The 17,459-nt window shown below is 37.2% G+C and overlaps 1 protein-coding gene across 1 annotated transcript in view; it reads right to left on the reverse strand.

Annotated features, from left to right (window-relative positions):
- Window positions 1–16,790, reverse strand: part of ANKRD31 (ankyrin repeat domain 31) — a 62,139-nt gene extending 45,349 nt beyond the window's left edge. Inside the window, 9 exon segments of the mRNA XM_058824186.1 lie at window positions 1,569–1,696; window positions 2,123–2,262; window positions 5,446–6,108; window positions 9,405–9,445; window positions 10,607–10,686; window positions 11,336–11,382; window positions 14,620–14,714; window positions 16,410–16,465; window positions 16,765–16,790. Coding sequence (XP_058680169.1) covers window positions 1,569–1,696; window positions 2,123–2,262; window positions 5,446–6,108; window positions 9,405–9,445; window positions 10,607–10,686; window positions 11,336–11,382; window positions 14,620–14,714; window positions 16,410–16,465; window positions 16,765–16,790 — 1,276 coding nt within the window.
- Between the last annotated feature and the right edge of the window lie 669 nt (window positions 16,791–17,459).

Here is a 17,459-nt window from a genome sequence, read left to right on the forward strand (position 1 = left end):
AATAGACCTTAAAACCCATAGTTCTTCTAGAGATGTAGCTCACACAGCCTGATGTTTGTACACTGTGATACACTGTGAGCTTGGACTGATTCAAAACATTCTTAAATTCTTGACTCTGAGTAGATTTTTAGAATTTAATAGATAGGGGTTTCCCTCAGCTGAGAACACAGTCCCTCTCCGCAGTCCAGCCTTGTAAGACGTCAATTGTTTACGACAAGCAGTCACTAGTCAAAGCTGGTCTAAACCAGCCAAGCTGTTCAGGAGGGATTAAACTGTGCAGACATAAACAGAATCATGTGCAGTTTTATGTTACACTTTACCTCATTAAAATCTTCCTTGAAGGGATCTATATCCCACTACATCCACTTGCCTTCCCTAGAGCTTTCCTTACGCCTGACCTTGTGCAAAACAAGTGACACATGCAGACCCAAACCAAAACTTATTATGGGGCAGTTTTTAGAGTGAATTACCAAACCAAGATGACTCATGGGCTCTTAAAAAGTCTGATGTGAAAGGGAGGTAAGCTTGCTGAATTGGTTTACCATGAAGCTACCTCTATAGACAGTGCAATTCTTTCTGCAGAAACAATGCTAAATAGTCAGTAACTTGTTTATTGAGTGGAAAATAGCAAGTCAATTTGAAATAGATGAGTTAGTCATTCAACTTTAAATCTCATCAAAATGGTGCTTCCACTGTGAATAATTAAAATCCTGCAACAGAGAATTAAATCCTGTTAACTGGAAGTGGACTTCTTCATGTTTTTTAAGATCTATAACATAGCTGTTGCAACTCAAATACTTAAAAATTTTGTGTGTTTAAATGATTGTATGTAAGCGGGAAAACCCAATTTGAGTGGACTTAAAACAAAACAAAAAAAAAAATCAAAAAATCCAAAAGGTAAGACTTAATCTTAAAGGTGCTGGAGTGAAGACTTGAGTGAGGAAATTCTTTATTCTCCCACAAAATTCCTCTGCAAGGCCAAGAAGTTCTCCGCATGTACTTTCAAAGGATGAAAATCAGCAATCTGTCTCTCTAACAAAGAATATTCCAAATAAAAATACTTCCAAAGAGAAAAGAGAGTGCTCTGTGGTAGTAAAGGCCCTCTAATCCTGTAGACAGGGTAACAACCGCAGGCATTCAGAATAGAATAAACCATTTTGTATAGGTAAATTCTTGGGGATGGCACTGCTCTGACTATGATTTTGCACACAACACTACATGGCAGAAGGATAAACAAATGGAGCTCAGGATCTACGTTTTCATTCGGCACAAAAACAATTCTCTTCTTTTCAGTACATACCGTATTTTTTTCAAATAAAACACAAATAAAAATTGAATTCTGAAAAGCATCTCATGATTCTTATGCAAACAAGTTAATCTGCTAGGTTGCTAATATAAGGGTTTACAGAATAAGGGAAATTATCATAACTTTAATTATTAAAATGAATGCTTACACCATATTTTTTAAATAAAATCATGCTACAATATATTGGAAAAATTATGAACTATATTTGATTCAGTATAGTTGCTCAAATAATAATGTGTATTATAAAAACATAGTATCTTACTCCGTTTGTTGTCAATTCTCTTGCTCCTTCTCCTCTGATTAGCTTCTGCATACTCGTTCAGAATTATTTCTTGCCATATGATGGCTTCTAGATCCTGCTTGTCTTCCAAAGGAGATTTCTGAATTTTACTGACAAGAGATTTGCTTAGCATCAACAAAAATATTCTTTATATAAATCAATGTCTAAAGTAGAGCTAAGAATATGAATACATTTGATTTCAAAAGGAACTCTGTAATAGCAGGCTAACTTAGGTAGTACTGAATAAGGAGTAAATCAGGAGAGAAACTAACTCCCAGATCTTTAAATAAAGAGTAAAAATCTTTCTCTTTGATCATTTGCAGTCATTAAAATGACAAATGAGTACTCCACATGCATTGTATCTATTACATTAATATATATAAAATAATATAAGAATTATTATGCATAAATTTCTCATACCTAAAATGCTTAGCTTCGTTTCTTTTTATACTGCCACTCTGAACCATTCTTGCTGTTTCTTCCAGAATTTGGTGATGAGAGGAAACAATCTCTGTACTTTCCTGAGGAGGTCTCACCTTGATGCTGTTTGGGCTGTTTCCACACATGCTGCAGGCTCCACTGAATATGAATGTCCCTCACCAGTTTGTTTCTCACTAAAGGTGGCATCCAAGCAATCTGACATTACTTCTTTCTCTCTCTGCTGACCATCCACAGGCTGTGACAAAAAAAGAAATATTAGAAGCAACTGGGAGACATGAAGTTAAAACAAAGGCCATATATAAAAGAGCTCCAAGAACACTCTTTTTTAAATTGTATGCCCACAGAGAACTGAGGGATTGCTTCAGTGAATAACTGGAATTCTACAGGCATGAAAGACAGAGGCTGCCACAGGAGAGGCAATCCTGAAGTAGTACGCCATGCAATGTGTTCCTGGCAGAATTAACCAAGAGAATTAGGGTACTCAAGAGTCACAACTTCAAATATAAATCTAGGCTGGATGACAGCAAACAAAAATTGTTCTATCTGAAAGTTATTTGACTGGACATTTGAAATGACAACAGATTAATTTCAGTGTCCAATGGACATGAGCTCCCATCCTAAAAAATAAGATGATGTTTGAGATGTCTTAAGATAGCCCATACTGTCTCACTGCTGCAGAAGCCTAAAAAATTTACACAAAGATCCCTGTTTCACCTGAAGTTCAGTAACTCCCAGCCGAGCAGCTAAAGATATACCAGTGAGCTACAGCCACTACAGCTGAGATTCACTTCACTTACCTTCAGCCTTCTAAAAGCCAGGCATGTAGATGACACTAGGCATCCTCATTACCCCACCACTTGTAAAGAGGAAGAGCTACTCCAAGATGATAGCTCTTCCTCATCCCAAGTTGTGCAAAGGAGAATTTAAATGATTCATATATACCAAAGACTTAACTCCAATCCCACCCTAGAGACAGGTCACTGCATGGCAATTAATTGGAGTTGCTTGAGTTCGTTCACTGTTTTAGCTATATGAGTGGGACATGCTGTCATGCATCATTCAAGCTCCTGAAACCTGTGTTTAATTAGTTTATTACATACTTGAGTAATGCTGAAAGCTTTCAGGACACACCCTCAGCACACACACACAGAAATTCTTTCACAATGATGTGGGACAACTGGTTAGTCCTTTTTTGCAATACAAACACAAATGGAGAATGCACTGATTTAATATTTTAACTGTCATATTTAGCAGAGACGTTACTCAACAGGGGAACTGTCCTCTTAGAAGTGGTCCCTCTGAGTCAAGAGATAATGCATGTTAACATGGGATGTGGGGTCGTTTAGCCTGAAGAAAAGGATTCTCAGCAGCACCTTTACTGCTCCCTACAACTACCTGAAAAGACTTTGTAGTGAGGTGAGGGCTGGTCTCTTCTTCCCAGTAAAAAGCAATAAGACAAGGGGAAGTGGCCTGTACTTGAGCCAAAGAAGGCTTAGATTGAATATGAGGAAAACTTTTTTCACTGGAAGTGTGGCCAGGCACTGGAACAAGCTGACTAGGGAAGTGGTGGAATCACCATCCCTGGAAATGTTCAAAAGACAGGTGGATGTTGCATGTGGGGACATGGCTTACTGGTAAACACAGTGATCCATGGTTGGATAATTGGACTTGATGATCCCAAAGGTCTTTCCTGTCATTAATGGTTGTATGGCAGCTGCAAAAAGTCAAATATATTATTTTAGAAAACTATCATAGTTGTACTTTCCATGGATCCACATCTGCGACTGGGAGCAGGGTTAGAGAAGGAGAAGAAAATATTTCAAAGGAAAAAAAACTGCACACTTGCTTTATAAGAGACCATATACTAAAATATCTGGCATGTCCAGCATCCTGATTGCATCTACAAGTCAGTACAGACTCTCCTCTTTTCGATACTTGTTTCAACACAAAAATACTCCAAAGAAAGAAGGAAGAGAAAAAACCATGGTGAACAGTATACTGTTACAATTCAACGGTTACTAACAAATTAACTGTTTCTTTTTTCTTAGTAATTTGCCCCTTACCTTCTGCCTTTAAGAATACCAGATAAAGGCACAAAGAAAAGATAAGGTTGATTGCTGATTGACAAGAGGGTTGAGATCTCCATTTCCACAAGACTCTGCCTCTCAATTTTAACTGCAATTTTGAGTAAATCTATATATTAATCTTCACACAGCTGTGCTGCAAATTTTAGAAACAAATACATCACTGAAAGAGTTTTGTAAAGTGCTATGGTTCTGAGACAATTGACCCACAGACCTTTCAGCACCTTGAAATTAGCCATCTTTGTGGCACATTTAATGTGCCACACTTACTTGCTGATATATTCTGTTAATACTACTAGGAAAAGACAGAATTAACTCATAGTTTTTGGATGCTTTATGCCATTGTGGGTTGTATAACTACCTTAAATAGCCAGCTTTACATGCCTGATCATTGATTAGCAGCTCCAGATAATTCGAATACAATACAGAGCATAGAATCACGCTGCAGGTTTAAAAGAGATGCTTAATATAGTTTGTAGTGTAAATCTATGTCTCCTATCTGTCCTTCTCTTTCCCTGATTATAATCTAAACAGGAAGAAACTATGGCTTTCCTTTCATGCTCCTCTCCATATTTTTGCATTGGAGTTACTGAGCAGAAATTACATGTTACAGAACACCTTTACAGCACAAGAATCAACAGGAAGGATCATAAGCTCTATCTGTACATACTGGTTTCTTCAGGGAAAGACAGGAACATAAACACACACCTCCGTTTTTTCAGTATGTCTTGCATAGGCAGAACTAAATACAAAAAAAACATTTCTAAATACATGTGTAAAAAATCCCCACAGAATAATCTTTCTAGTCTATAGGAAAGACATAGCTGTGATCTATTTTGTAATACTTGCAAAGCATTTGCATTTACAGCAGTGAGAACTATGACAAAAGAAAACAGCACACTATTGCCTGTATCATAAACACAACAGGATGCAGTAGGAACCTGGAGATGGAATTGGCTGGTATATACTAGTATGCTACAATGAATAACAGAATGGTGTTTTGGAGAGAACATGAGACACAGAATATGTACAGGCGGTCTAGGAGTTTCTGAAAAACCCAGGCTGATTCTAGGTTTCCACATCAGGCAATAAACTAACTTCACTAGGATTTCCCATCCCAGCAAGCTTAGCTATTTTCATAACACAAATACATCCAAACAGGAAATACAGTACTGGACTTTTAAAACAAAAAAAACTGAAATTACTTAAACATGCAAATTACTGATGCTAGTTTATTCTTTACTAAGATTCCCATTTTCAATTAATTTGGCTGCTTCATATAATATTTTATGATTAACATAAAATTTCAAATATGAATTAAATTGTGGTTATACTTGCTCATTTGTTGTGCTCTGCAAATTAGATCCTGTGAAGACATTTACTTCTTCCACCTGAATTGCAGCAAGCCGAGGCTCCATCACATTTGTTATTTGAGTACAGTCATCATCTACCTGCAGAACACTGGTTTCTGAATTTAGCTGCTCTTCCTTGGTGTTGAGCTGTCTCTCATTTGGCACCAGAGGAATGGCAGGTTGTACCATTGATCCTGACAAGGCATTCAGAGGCACCACAAGCTCTAGTGGCAGGACATCATTGCTCTCAGCTGCTGATGGATTGACGGAACAGGCATGACCCTGACATTCTAGCTTGTCAGGCAATGAGTTTTTAACTTTAAGACTCTCAGAATCATTAGGGTACCTCAACAAATCACTGATGTCAACTTCACTAGTCTCTATATTCAGTTCAGCGAATACATCCATGAAAATCTTCCCTAGGCATGACAGTGAAAGATCTGTATCATTATTAAGGGAATGCTCTTTTACTGTGTTATCTGTGTCAATAATGGCCATGCAGGTGCTGTGGCAATAATCTAAAACATGTGGCATTGTATTTTCTGGTGTCTGCTCCTCTTGAACTGTTATTATGTCTTCCACAGGATCATGAAGATAGATGCTTATTTCTGGACAGCAATCTTCATTACTTAATTTTCGTGATATCTAAAAATTAAATTTAAAAGTTTACAAAAAAGAACAGAGCAACTCTTACTAAAAAGCATTTAACTAAAATTCACTTTAGAAGTCATCTCTCTTTCTTTATACATGTGTATATTTTATTATGAACTTTTGCAAAACCTGGAAGTCTCAAAGCCTACCTTCATATAATATACTAACAAGAGTTAGACTGAGAGCTCAGTTTCAAAAGAAGTTTCAGCTTCAGCTGTTGACTTCTATAGCAGTGAAAATCCAGGGCAGAAGAGGCTATATCTGTTTTAGTCAAAGATATTATGTCATTACCACTGGCAACAGCAAATAACCTGAAGGTGTTATAAGGCTTTAAAAGAAAGTCACCCAAAATTTCTGTCACACAGAAATAATGAGAGCAAACATATATTCATAATAACTTTGTGATTACATGTTTATGTGGATCCAATACAGATATGGAGGATTTGTGTCTCAGAAACTTCAGTTCAAAACTTTAGGATTTTGAGAAGTTTGTATGGTGTGGTTTCCACAGAGTACAGAGCACAAAATCATAACTGTTCTTGGAAAATTTGTACTGCTGTTTTTTTTAATCATTTTGAGCTACATTCAACAGAAGCACCCATTCTTACATGAAGAAATTGCTTTTCTAATTTTTCCCCATCCTTGTCTTAAATGCTCCGCAGAAAAAAATATATGATGCCTTCAGAGACCTAAATCATATTTTTTCTATATAACATTTCTATATAATAGTGTTTGTACTTAGTAATACTGGATCTAAGAAAATCTCTTTCAATACATTTTTGGAGTCTTGCTGCCAGCAAGTGGCAATACCAGGCAATGCAAGAAACCTTTAACCACTGGTGACATGATTTAGATAAAGCTCACACACAACAAAGCAGTAAGGGCAGAAATCTGACTGCATACATCCAGGTTCAGTTCGCAAGCTAGTATAAATCCTTGTTTCTTTCTTGAAAAATTATTCCCCTGCCAGCTGTTTCCTATCTTTTACATGTGCATCAAATTGTTTCTAAGTACTGATTACTTCTTACTTTGCTTTATTGAATTACATTTTATTTTTACACCACTTCTCTAATTCATCCAGACTTTAGTGATAACTTCCTTTACTTGAAGAAGTATGGTATAAACAGCATGTATATGTATTACAAATTTCCCAAGAAAAAGGCTCAATGCATGTGTCGAAGAGTGGGTGAAATTTTGCAAGATTCTAAAATCCCCAAAATCAACTGAAATTCAACCCTTAAATGTGACATGTTCACAAAACTCCAGACACAGAAGTCCAGGTGGGGTCCCACAACAGCAGAGTAGAGAGTCCACCAGGATTCCAAAGTCTTTCTCTGGCAGATCTATTTTCCTGTCAGCTAGTCCCCAACTGTACTGGTGCCTGAGGTTATTTCTCCCCAGATGCAGAACTTCTTGCATTTCCCCTTGACAAATTTAATGAGATTCCTCTCCTCCCAGTTTTCCTATCTCTTCAGGTCCCTATGAATGACAACACAACTGTCTGTTCTATCAGTCATTTCTTCCAGCACCATCTCTGAACTTGCTGAGGATACTGTGTGTTCCACTTTCCAGGCCACTAATGAAGACACTGAGCAGTACTGGCCCCACTATAGACAGACCAACCACAATAGAAATCAGTGCTGCTACGTCATCAAAACCAAGAAAACTCAGCAAGACTAATTGTGAGGTGTCAGAACTCTATGCACAGATGGTAATTTACAGATTTTGTATTTTCAGGGACACAAAAAACCAAACTATTCAATGAGTCATTGCTGGTTGTCAAGGGGTCTGTCCCGACCTTGCTTCAAATCAATACATGGAAGCCTGTGATTGTCATTGGTTCATCTCACTAAAGATCCTTCTGCAGGACTCAGACCTTGCTTAGGGCCAACATCAGCCAATATCAAAAAGTAAAATCCACTGTAGTGATTATTTCCAGTCTTCTTACTCCAGGGTCCTAAAATATCTTCTCTGGAGATACTCCCAATGCATTCAATCTGCCTATTCTCCAGAGGTTATTAATAACAGGCAATCTCTCTTTCAAGGCATTTAGAGTTTGTTCTATGGGACTAACCTTGTACAATAAGAATGTTTCATTTAATAAAGTTATAGTTTTATATTAATAGTTGTATATTTCCAGAAAAGAATACCCTTAGAGATTTCATTTCTCCTCCTTTGTTCTGAGATGGAATATGTCACCCTGTCATCACTCATATTTGCTGGAAGACATGAGCAATAAGGACAGCAAAAAAGAACAGCACTTTACTCTGATAAGGACAGAAGAATAGAACAGCACAGTCTTGGAGAACTAGATTAAGGATGTAACTTAGGCAAACAGAAGCCATACAAAACGCAAACAGGATGTTAGCTCAGTTCTGCAAGTGTGATGAAGCAGAAGTTAAGTAAAACAATGATACTGTGCTTACTCAAAAGTAGGGGTCAAGGAATAGGCACCTAAAAAGGACATTGAAAACACCCAAAGAAGATGCCAAAGAACCACACAAAGACTTCTGATAAGGGGTGCAACTATGTAGATGAACATCAAGTAAGGGGGGATACTAACGAATGCAGGATTGGTATGTATGACAATGCCTGTCCACCCGATGCTCAGGGCTCTCAATGGAGTGAAGGATCCTCCAAGGATCCTGCTGCAGCAAAGAATGACTGCTCTCAAATACTCACAACTGTGTTAGAAAGTTACTATCTGGCCAATTTTGGTATCAATACTGGTCTCAAATCTGCCTTTGGTGAATTCTGCTAAGAACTGCTTTTCCCCTGACATAAACATCAAAAAGGATCCTTCAAAAATGTCAAGTAAAACTGATTTATATAGAACCCTAACTTTTTATTTGTATGTACAAATCAATGGGACTAGATGACACAGTCATAACGATAGGACATCTGCATTAAGCAGAGTCTTTCACAGCAGGAGCTCTGCTAACTACCTATTTCTGACCACAAGTAAGACTCTCCCAAACAAAAAGACAGCTACAGATAACCTCTTCATCCTCAGAGATCATCCAAATGCACTGCCTGTCTCATAGCTTTCATTGGTGGAGAACATTTTAAGCTACTAAGTGTCTTTATTACTTTAGCTTAAGTAACAGCCTTTATAGACTCTGTCTCATGATGATGTCCTTCCCACCTCACTTTCACTGCCATGCTTCTACCCTTGTGTACTGCAAGCTCAGCAACTACAGCTCTTACCAAAAAAACAGAAAATAAAGCTTAGCTTTAAAGTTGTTTTCAATGTGCTCAGTGTCAGTGTAAATAGCTACACACTTGCTTACCTTTTCTTCTGAATCCTTTTGAAATCCATTCAATTCGATATCTAAATTTAGGAGAACAGAAAAATATTTCAGTTTTACTTTCCACTTCTGAAAGTTCTTATCATCTCCTTAAAAAATGGCAAAATTTCAAAGAATCACAGAATCACAGAAATTCAAGGCTGGAAGAGATCTGTAAGATCATCAAGTCCAACCCATGTCCTAACAATTCAACTAGATCATGGCAGCAAGTGCCACATCCAGTCTTTTTTTGAACTCTTCGAGGGATGTTGTTTAATTTCCTAATTGAGGCTTAAGTTTCAAACCTTAAAAATTACTATAGTCATGTTCTCCTAATGGGAACTAACAATAAAATCTTTGGTTAGGCTCTGTTAGTCACCAAATAATATGCCAGAGCTATTTTGTCACATTTTTTCACTGTAATTTAGAGTCCTGTTTCCAAAGACTATCAGCAGATGGAACTGCCGCCCATTTCACATGACAAGACCTAGCCTCTGTCCTCTCTAATCACAGTGCAGTTAGACAATACTGTTAAAACAATCCAAAACCTTACTGCCCCAGGACAGCAATGATCCTAAACCCCCTGATCTCATCACCTTGTTTCAACATTCATGTGACTCCGTGGCAATTTCCTAATCAGAAATAAAGTGAATGTTTTTCTGTTGGATTACCAAAAATAAACTCAAGTGGAAGACAGCAAAACAGATGGGTTAGTTCTGCACTTTTGGAAACACTGAGGAATGGAAGGACAACTTAAGTAGCAGTACACGCCATATGGACCAGAGGAACAGTAGCATTAGAACTGAGCATCTTTCTCACAGATGCCTTTGATTCCTGAGTATGTTAGAAAGAAGCAAGCAGGAACCCTCCATGACCTTTTTACCTTACACATCTTTAAGGTATTTAAGCATCATGTGGCCTGTAACCCTTATCAGAAAACTCCACAGCAATGAAATAACTTTAAATTTGATACATACTACTGGCTTGAGAATACAGTTATTTCTTCCAACAATCCTAACACAATACTTACAAAAACAGAACTTGCAGTCCATGACTATAAAAACTGAACAATTGTTGTAAAAAACAAGTATAGTCAGATCCTGCATAAACTTAAAAGGATACTCACCTTCAGCTTATAAAATTATTTTCTCAAATTATTTTGCCTCAGCTGGAGCAACTCCTAGTTTTGTACAAATACAACATACCTACAGAATCATTTTGCTGTTCCTCTGCTGCAGAATTTAATGAAAAATGAGGCATAGGTGGTGAATGGTTTATCCAATCCCTAGGATTAAATAATAGAATAAAAAATTCTTAAAGAATTGCAATCTGCTCATCTTAGGAACATTTTTACAGTACTTTGAATTGGCTGCTATCTGTGGAAACAGCTGCAGTTATTTTAGAGGTCCTTTCTTTGCAAGGACATGCAATAAATAAGACTTCTGGATTTCCTATGTGGAGCTAGCAATGTTTGCACATTTGTTCTCTAAGTGAAAAAACTGGCCTTCTCTATTCTTTATTACTTCCTTCTATATTTCTGTTATAAATCTATCTTCTGCTGAAAACTTTCCATAGTTTCCTACTATGGAACAAAAAGTCTAATATTATTTATTACAAGTTTTTATTCATTTAATGGTTTTCCCTAAGTTCTGTTACTCTTGTTGGTTATGTTCTTAAACCATTTAAAGTAGGACCATCAACAAAAATAAATCCAAGTACCATTTGGTCCACACTGGACACTGAACTACTGGCAACATAAATACAGATCCTTCACTAAGCAAACAAGAAAACTGTTTTTCAACAGTTTTCAAACAGTATTGCCACTGTTTCTCAATAGAACACTGGGAATAAAATATTATACAAATGCAAGCATAACAGGATTATTTAATTACAGTATGCCTGACTGGAATTCCTATGTGATGTACTATACTCACTTCAGTAGGGATTGAGACTGCTCACATGTGTATGCCTCTTGAAGTACCTGAAAGAAGAAAAAACATAACTAGTTAGTAAGTACTTCACTGTTTATTTTCTCAGTTTCATTGCATGCTTATCTTCTTCCTTTTGTAACTTAGCTGGGAAATGGAATTCTTAGATCCAATATTACATACATTGCTACTAAGAAACAAAAGCATTCCACTTAAACCTTTTTTTTACTTGTACTATTTGACAAAAATGTTGAAAAATAAATCAAGACTATAGAATAAAACATTCACCCACAAGGAAAACAAACTGTTGCAACAAAGATACAATTGCTCCAAACTTATGATGTTTTATACACCAAAGGACCAAAACACAAGGTTTTAATTTCAACTCACAGTTTCAATCTTTCTTTGATAACTTTTTTTCATTAAATGAGACAGTGTGCTGCTCCAAGGACTGTGATGTTTAGTTTACTGCCCTCAATATCCCTATAAATTCCATATTTAGGGAACTTCAAGACTTGCATATCAGCCAATTCTGAGTGGCAGGGCTGCCACAAACCAACACAGGAAAGAGCAGGTGGGTAAGGAGAGCACTGATGTCACAGTAGGAGCCAAATTCCAACTCCTTATTACAAAGACCTCGGATCTCTTTTTCATACCTTTGCCAATAATGCAGAGATCTCCCCTTGCACAGAAAAAGAAGCCTTTATAGAAAGTCTAAGGCAAACTAGGAATGATTAAGATAGTCAAGTGAACTGCAGAATGGTTCTCACACCATTTAGCTAAGACTGAGTATTACTAGTGGATTATGCACACAGTGGCTGCAATTTTAAAATGAATCATTGACTTACAGTGGACATTAACAGCACTAGACAACTCTAAGAACACCTTGGAGAGGACACTATGTGACAATTTCTCTGGCTTACACTAGGTACTAGCCACACAGCAAAAACAAACACCTTAACAATTGCTTTAAGAGCAGGACACAGGACTGCTAAAAGGTTCCCTGGAACAGAACAGATTCTTTAGTTTGCACAACAATCATTGACTGATGTAATTGCAAAACATGGCAATGAGATAGTTCGCAGAAAGTTATTTATTTGCTTACACAGACCCTTCAGGCGAGTCAGCCTGAATACTTATACAGAACATTACCCAGAGATCAAACAAGGTCAGGACAACACCAGAGCAGCTACAAAAACCTCTCTAACTGGCTAACATTGCTCAGAGAGGTGCTTTAAAACATCAGCAAACTACCACTACAACTCGGATAAAGACGCTGTTTTGTCTGCTAAAAAATTAGGTTCTAAGCGAAATCAGTGTATTGGTCACTGGTTGAGAGATCTTCTCAAACCATATACATTACACAAACTGTATTTCTGGCCACTGACTGAATGCTGGGATCAGTATTTCATCCTGCCCTCATTTTTAGTGAAGAAATTCCAGCAAAATCTCAGTATTTTTTTCTCACTTGAGCACTTATTTATATATGAGGGGACTCTGGATGTTTTCCAAAAAAAGACTAATGCTTAAAAGCTGTTAGGTGTTACCTAACAACTTCTGGTGTCCTTCATCAAACAGTTTAAGAAAAAAAAAATATAAAAAAGGGGAAAGCACAAACTTAAAACTATTACATCTGTCTGAACAAGCTGTAGAATACCACGTTAACAGATAATTAAATGATTTGTTGAAAAGAACCCGGACCCTACAAAATCTGTATATATGTCTACTGCATCTCTGGTAGATGAAAATTCTTAATTAAAGTTTTTACTTTATGGAATCAAAGACAGGACTGCATATCATAAGTCTCCAACAACCCATCTGAAGTACAAAGAAAGCTAAGACTCTCTGGAACAACTGGAACAGACAATACTTTTCCTAAAAACATTCACAGCCATTTACTCTGCATGAGCCTCATATCAAATCACATGCTGTGATCACATATGCTGTATTCATACATGATAATTTCTGAGGACAAACCAGAAGGAAAGCTTCTATAATAGCACATTCCATGTTGGCTCTAGAAGTGGTTGAAGAGCCACATTGGTGCTATGTACAATGTGGGTATCAAAGACCACAGGCCAAGACCACTCCTTACAGTATTTGGTAAAAACTTGAAATTGTAAACTATCTCCAAGCTGCGCATGACCAAGCTGCCAGTGTCTTGCTATACGGGTTTCACCAAAACAAAACATACTAAGAATTGCCCAAACTATTTGGTGAAAAATACTAGGTTTCTTTGCTTTCCTGACTTTTTCTTTAGTGGACTAAGCATTTGTCCTTGGACTTGGGAATGGCTAATCTGGTGAGAACCAGGAAGCCAAAGGCCAGGGTTAAGAAGCAGCTAGTGAGATCATCTCCCAGAGGGGAAAGGGAAAGAGCAAAAGTGCACTACTATCATTCCCTTCATCCTTAGAAAATGACAATAAACTTCAATCAAGACAACCCTCAGACACTCAAGGAGCAAAATAAAGTTATGGAGAAAAATTTTGGAAATAACAGCATCTTTTGGATTTTGTTCACTGTTTCTCACACTGTCAGTTGAGACAAATTTATTTTCAATTCTAGAATGAGCTGTAAAACATTCACTTCAGCAAAAAGCATGTCTTTTTTCAATGTACCTTTTGTCATCTAGGAAGCAGTCTAGCTCTTTTTAGAAAACTCTCTTTTACCAGAATAAGGATACACAGACTGTAGGCTTTGGACTGGTGAATCCAGCTAAAGACAGTGTAACAGTCACAGTTAAAAGCAGAGAACCTGTTTGTCTCTAATTGTTTCATGACCCTGCCATATGTAGGTGGAAAGCTAATTGCTCAACTGAATGGAACACTAATTAGCAGATTAGGGAATGAAGAATTATCCATAGAGTAAATTAATTACCCCGTCATCATACAAGCAGACAATTTATTCTACATTTTGGATTGTTATCTCTTTCCTTTGGAAAGAAGCAATTGATCAATCATTGGACCACAGCTAATTTAATATTGAGTAACCCAGGGTGTATTCTAGCACAGTCAACCCAGATGATTACCCTTCAGCTCCTGAAAGGGACATATTAAAAAGTCTGTGCTCCACAACTTCTTCATCTTCGTCCTAGGCTTGTTCCCCAAATTTAAAGGGTTATAATCTCATGAAATACCAGAGAAGATACTTTGATACATTCCTGCAGACTCTGTGCTATGTAGGTGACAAGATGAAGCTCAGTTCAGCTGTAAACCACCAGATCTCCTCAAGGGGATCCCCAGCGGGTTTATCAATAATTAATCATTAAATATGCTTAGAGAAGACATTACCATTGGTGGACTTACTGGGTTTGTCTGTTCTGCCTTATGATAATATGTGTGGTCACCAAATTTCGGTATAAAACAGATTTCTGGAGAAAAAGTTCCTAAAAAAAAAAAAATCCTTAGTAATTAAAATTTTGATTGTTTTAATTTCTGTGTAATATTCCATGATTCCATAACTTTTTACATAACTCAGTAACTGAGCTACCTGCATCAAAACTTCTGATATGTAATGGATTTGACTGGCTACATAGTCTATCACACTAGATTTTGAATCTACATGAATGAAATAGAAATTAATAAAACAAGCCAGCAGTGGAAATTTATTTCACTTAGTGTTCCACGACCATCCCTGATTTTTCATTGGAGATTAAATCTTTCCTATTATTTTTTAAACTAATAACTGCAATTTTGGTAACCTGCCTGATCCATATGACTAAAATATACTCCTAAATGGCATCATTTCTTTAATGACCATACAAATGAAGATCTTCTCTCAAAAAAAGTTTAAAAAGAGAGAAACCCTTAAATTTGGATCCTATGCTTGAAAACTAAGATGTTGCTACTGACACTAATAAAACACTAACCAAATTAATATTTATACTGTGCATCTCATCACCAAATTATTACTATACAAGTATGCACAAAACTGTGAATGATGAAATTCTAATTCAAACTTCTTAAATATAATAAGATGCAGGCAGAATGCTAAAAATATCACAATCTATTAGAGTTGCAGAGACATATCTCACCACTCAACTGCCAGATAAGTTCCCACTCCACAAACTGAACACAGTCAAACAGACATGCCCCATGTATGTTGAACGTTGCAAGGATTTATTTCCAGTGGACTACCACAGGGAAGTTCAAAATGAGATGATTCTGCCCTCCTCAATTAAGATCATTAAGCGACTATAAAAGGTTCGGCATTAGGAAATCACAGCCATTGGAGTTTTGGCAGATTTCAATGGGCTGAAAGTAAGATTTGTATTAACTCAGGGCAGGTTGATAAAAAATTATGGCTTACTCAGATCTTCAAACTGGCAAAAAGAGGAACACAACCAAATCTAGAAGAACACCATGTGTCACTTAAAGTATTCCCAGTCTGAAATATCACTGAAATAAAACCTATAGGATGCAAGTCAAATGGAACATATAAAAATGTCAAGGAAGTAATATTAAACTATTATGTCACTAAAACATGCTTGCTCATGTAGCCTGCTCTACAGGAGTTATTACGGAATATTTTAAGATCTTAAATGAGTGTGCATTCATTCATGCTGAAAGTATTTAATGATACACTAAACACAATGCACTGAAATATCCCTACTCAAACATTTTATGTTAAAAAGAAACTCACAGTTTTTATGTCAAAGAGAACAGATATACTAACAATATTACTGGGGTTTTAAAAATGCCATAAGCAGCTAGAGCTACATACAACTGTTATGCATATAGAATCCATTTATTTTATTCTGCACAAACACATACACAAAAATGCATTCATATAAATAAAAGCAATATCTCTATATATAGCTCCAACACTTCTCAAACCAGGGATTCTCAGTCACAGTGCACAGGAAGAACAGAGAGAACTCAAGAGCAAACCTGATCAAATACTAAAAATATGCTGAAGAATCTTTTAAAATATGAGCTACAATTAAGAATATAATCAAAGAGCACACAGTTCTAAATATGAACTTCATGCAACACCCAAGTTTAAGCATGGACTCAAGCAAAATCCAAAGCAACAGTTTAAGAAGAAAAACAACACAGACTGAAAAAAGAATCTGTCCTACCTTTATTGATACTTATCTCAGTTGTTAAAGCAATATCCTTGTTAAGAAAAGCCAACCTTTGCAAAACAAATAAAACAAAAGGTCGTTAAGGAGCTTCAAGCATTACAGTCCTATAAACTCAAAGGGCATCTCCGAGCACCCTTCCCAGCCTCTGCCGTGGGGACACGCCTAGGAGAACTCTGACACAAACAGTAAAAAACCCCAAACTCAAGGCATGTAATGTGATTTTCTGCATAGAAAACCATAACTAGGGAGGCACCTCGCTGCTTTAAGTATTTCCAAGAACTACCGTGTCACAAAGCCATCATAAAGGTCTGCGTGTGGTTTCAAATCCTTGCCACTTCTTAAAGGATACAAGAGATAATGCCATGAAAATTACATCAAGGCAAAGTTGCAAGGAAATAGAATCAGCACAAACTGTATTTAATAGTGCTTATTTTCTCAGAGTTGTTTTCTGGGACATTTCACTTCTTCTGACTAAAATGTTAATAAAATGGTGGGTCCGGCGACATAAGCCCCGAGGCACAACAGGTGTGTGAGAATAGACGGAGCTATTTGCAGAGCTACGAAATGCTGGATCCAGGAGCATATAAAACGGCTCTGAACAGAGCGGAGAAAACAAAACAAAACAAAAAAAAAAAAAAAAAAAAAAAAACAAAAGAAAACAAATAAAAAAGAAGGGGAGAGGGAGAGGGAGAGGGAGAGGGAGAGGGAGAGGGAGAGGGAGAGAAGAGAAGAGAAGAGAAGAGAAGAGAAGAGAAGAGAAGAGAAGAGAAGAGAAGAGAAGAGAAGAGAAGAGAAGAGAAGAGAAGAGAAGAGAAGAGAAGAGAAGAGAAGAGAAGAGAAGAGAAGAGAAGAGGACTCAGCTCGGGAGCGGCCCCCTCAGCTGCCGCCGCCCTCACACACGTAGGTGAGGAGGTGCCGCTCCCAGCCACACCGCATTACTACCTCCTCCTACAGAACTCCTCTTCCTCTACATCGCTCTCCGGCACAGAGCCCTCCACGACAGTCTCGTCGCTGTCCGTGTTGCTGTCGCCGCCGCTCCCGCGG

This window comes from Ammospiza caudacuta, chromosome Z, assembly GCF_027887145.1.
Source record: "Ammospiza caudacuta isolate bAmmCau1 chromosome Z, bAmmCau1.pri, whole genome shotgun sequence".
NCBI classification, from domain to species: Eukaryota; Metazoa; Chordata; class Aves; order Passeriformes; family Passerellidae; genus Ammospiza; species Ammospiza caudacuta.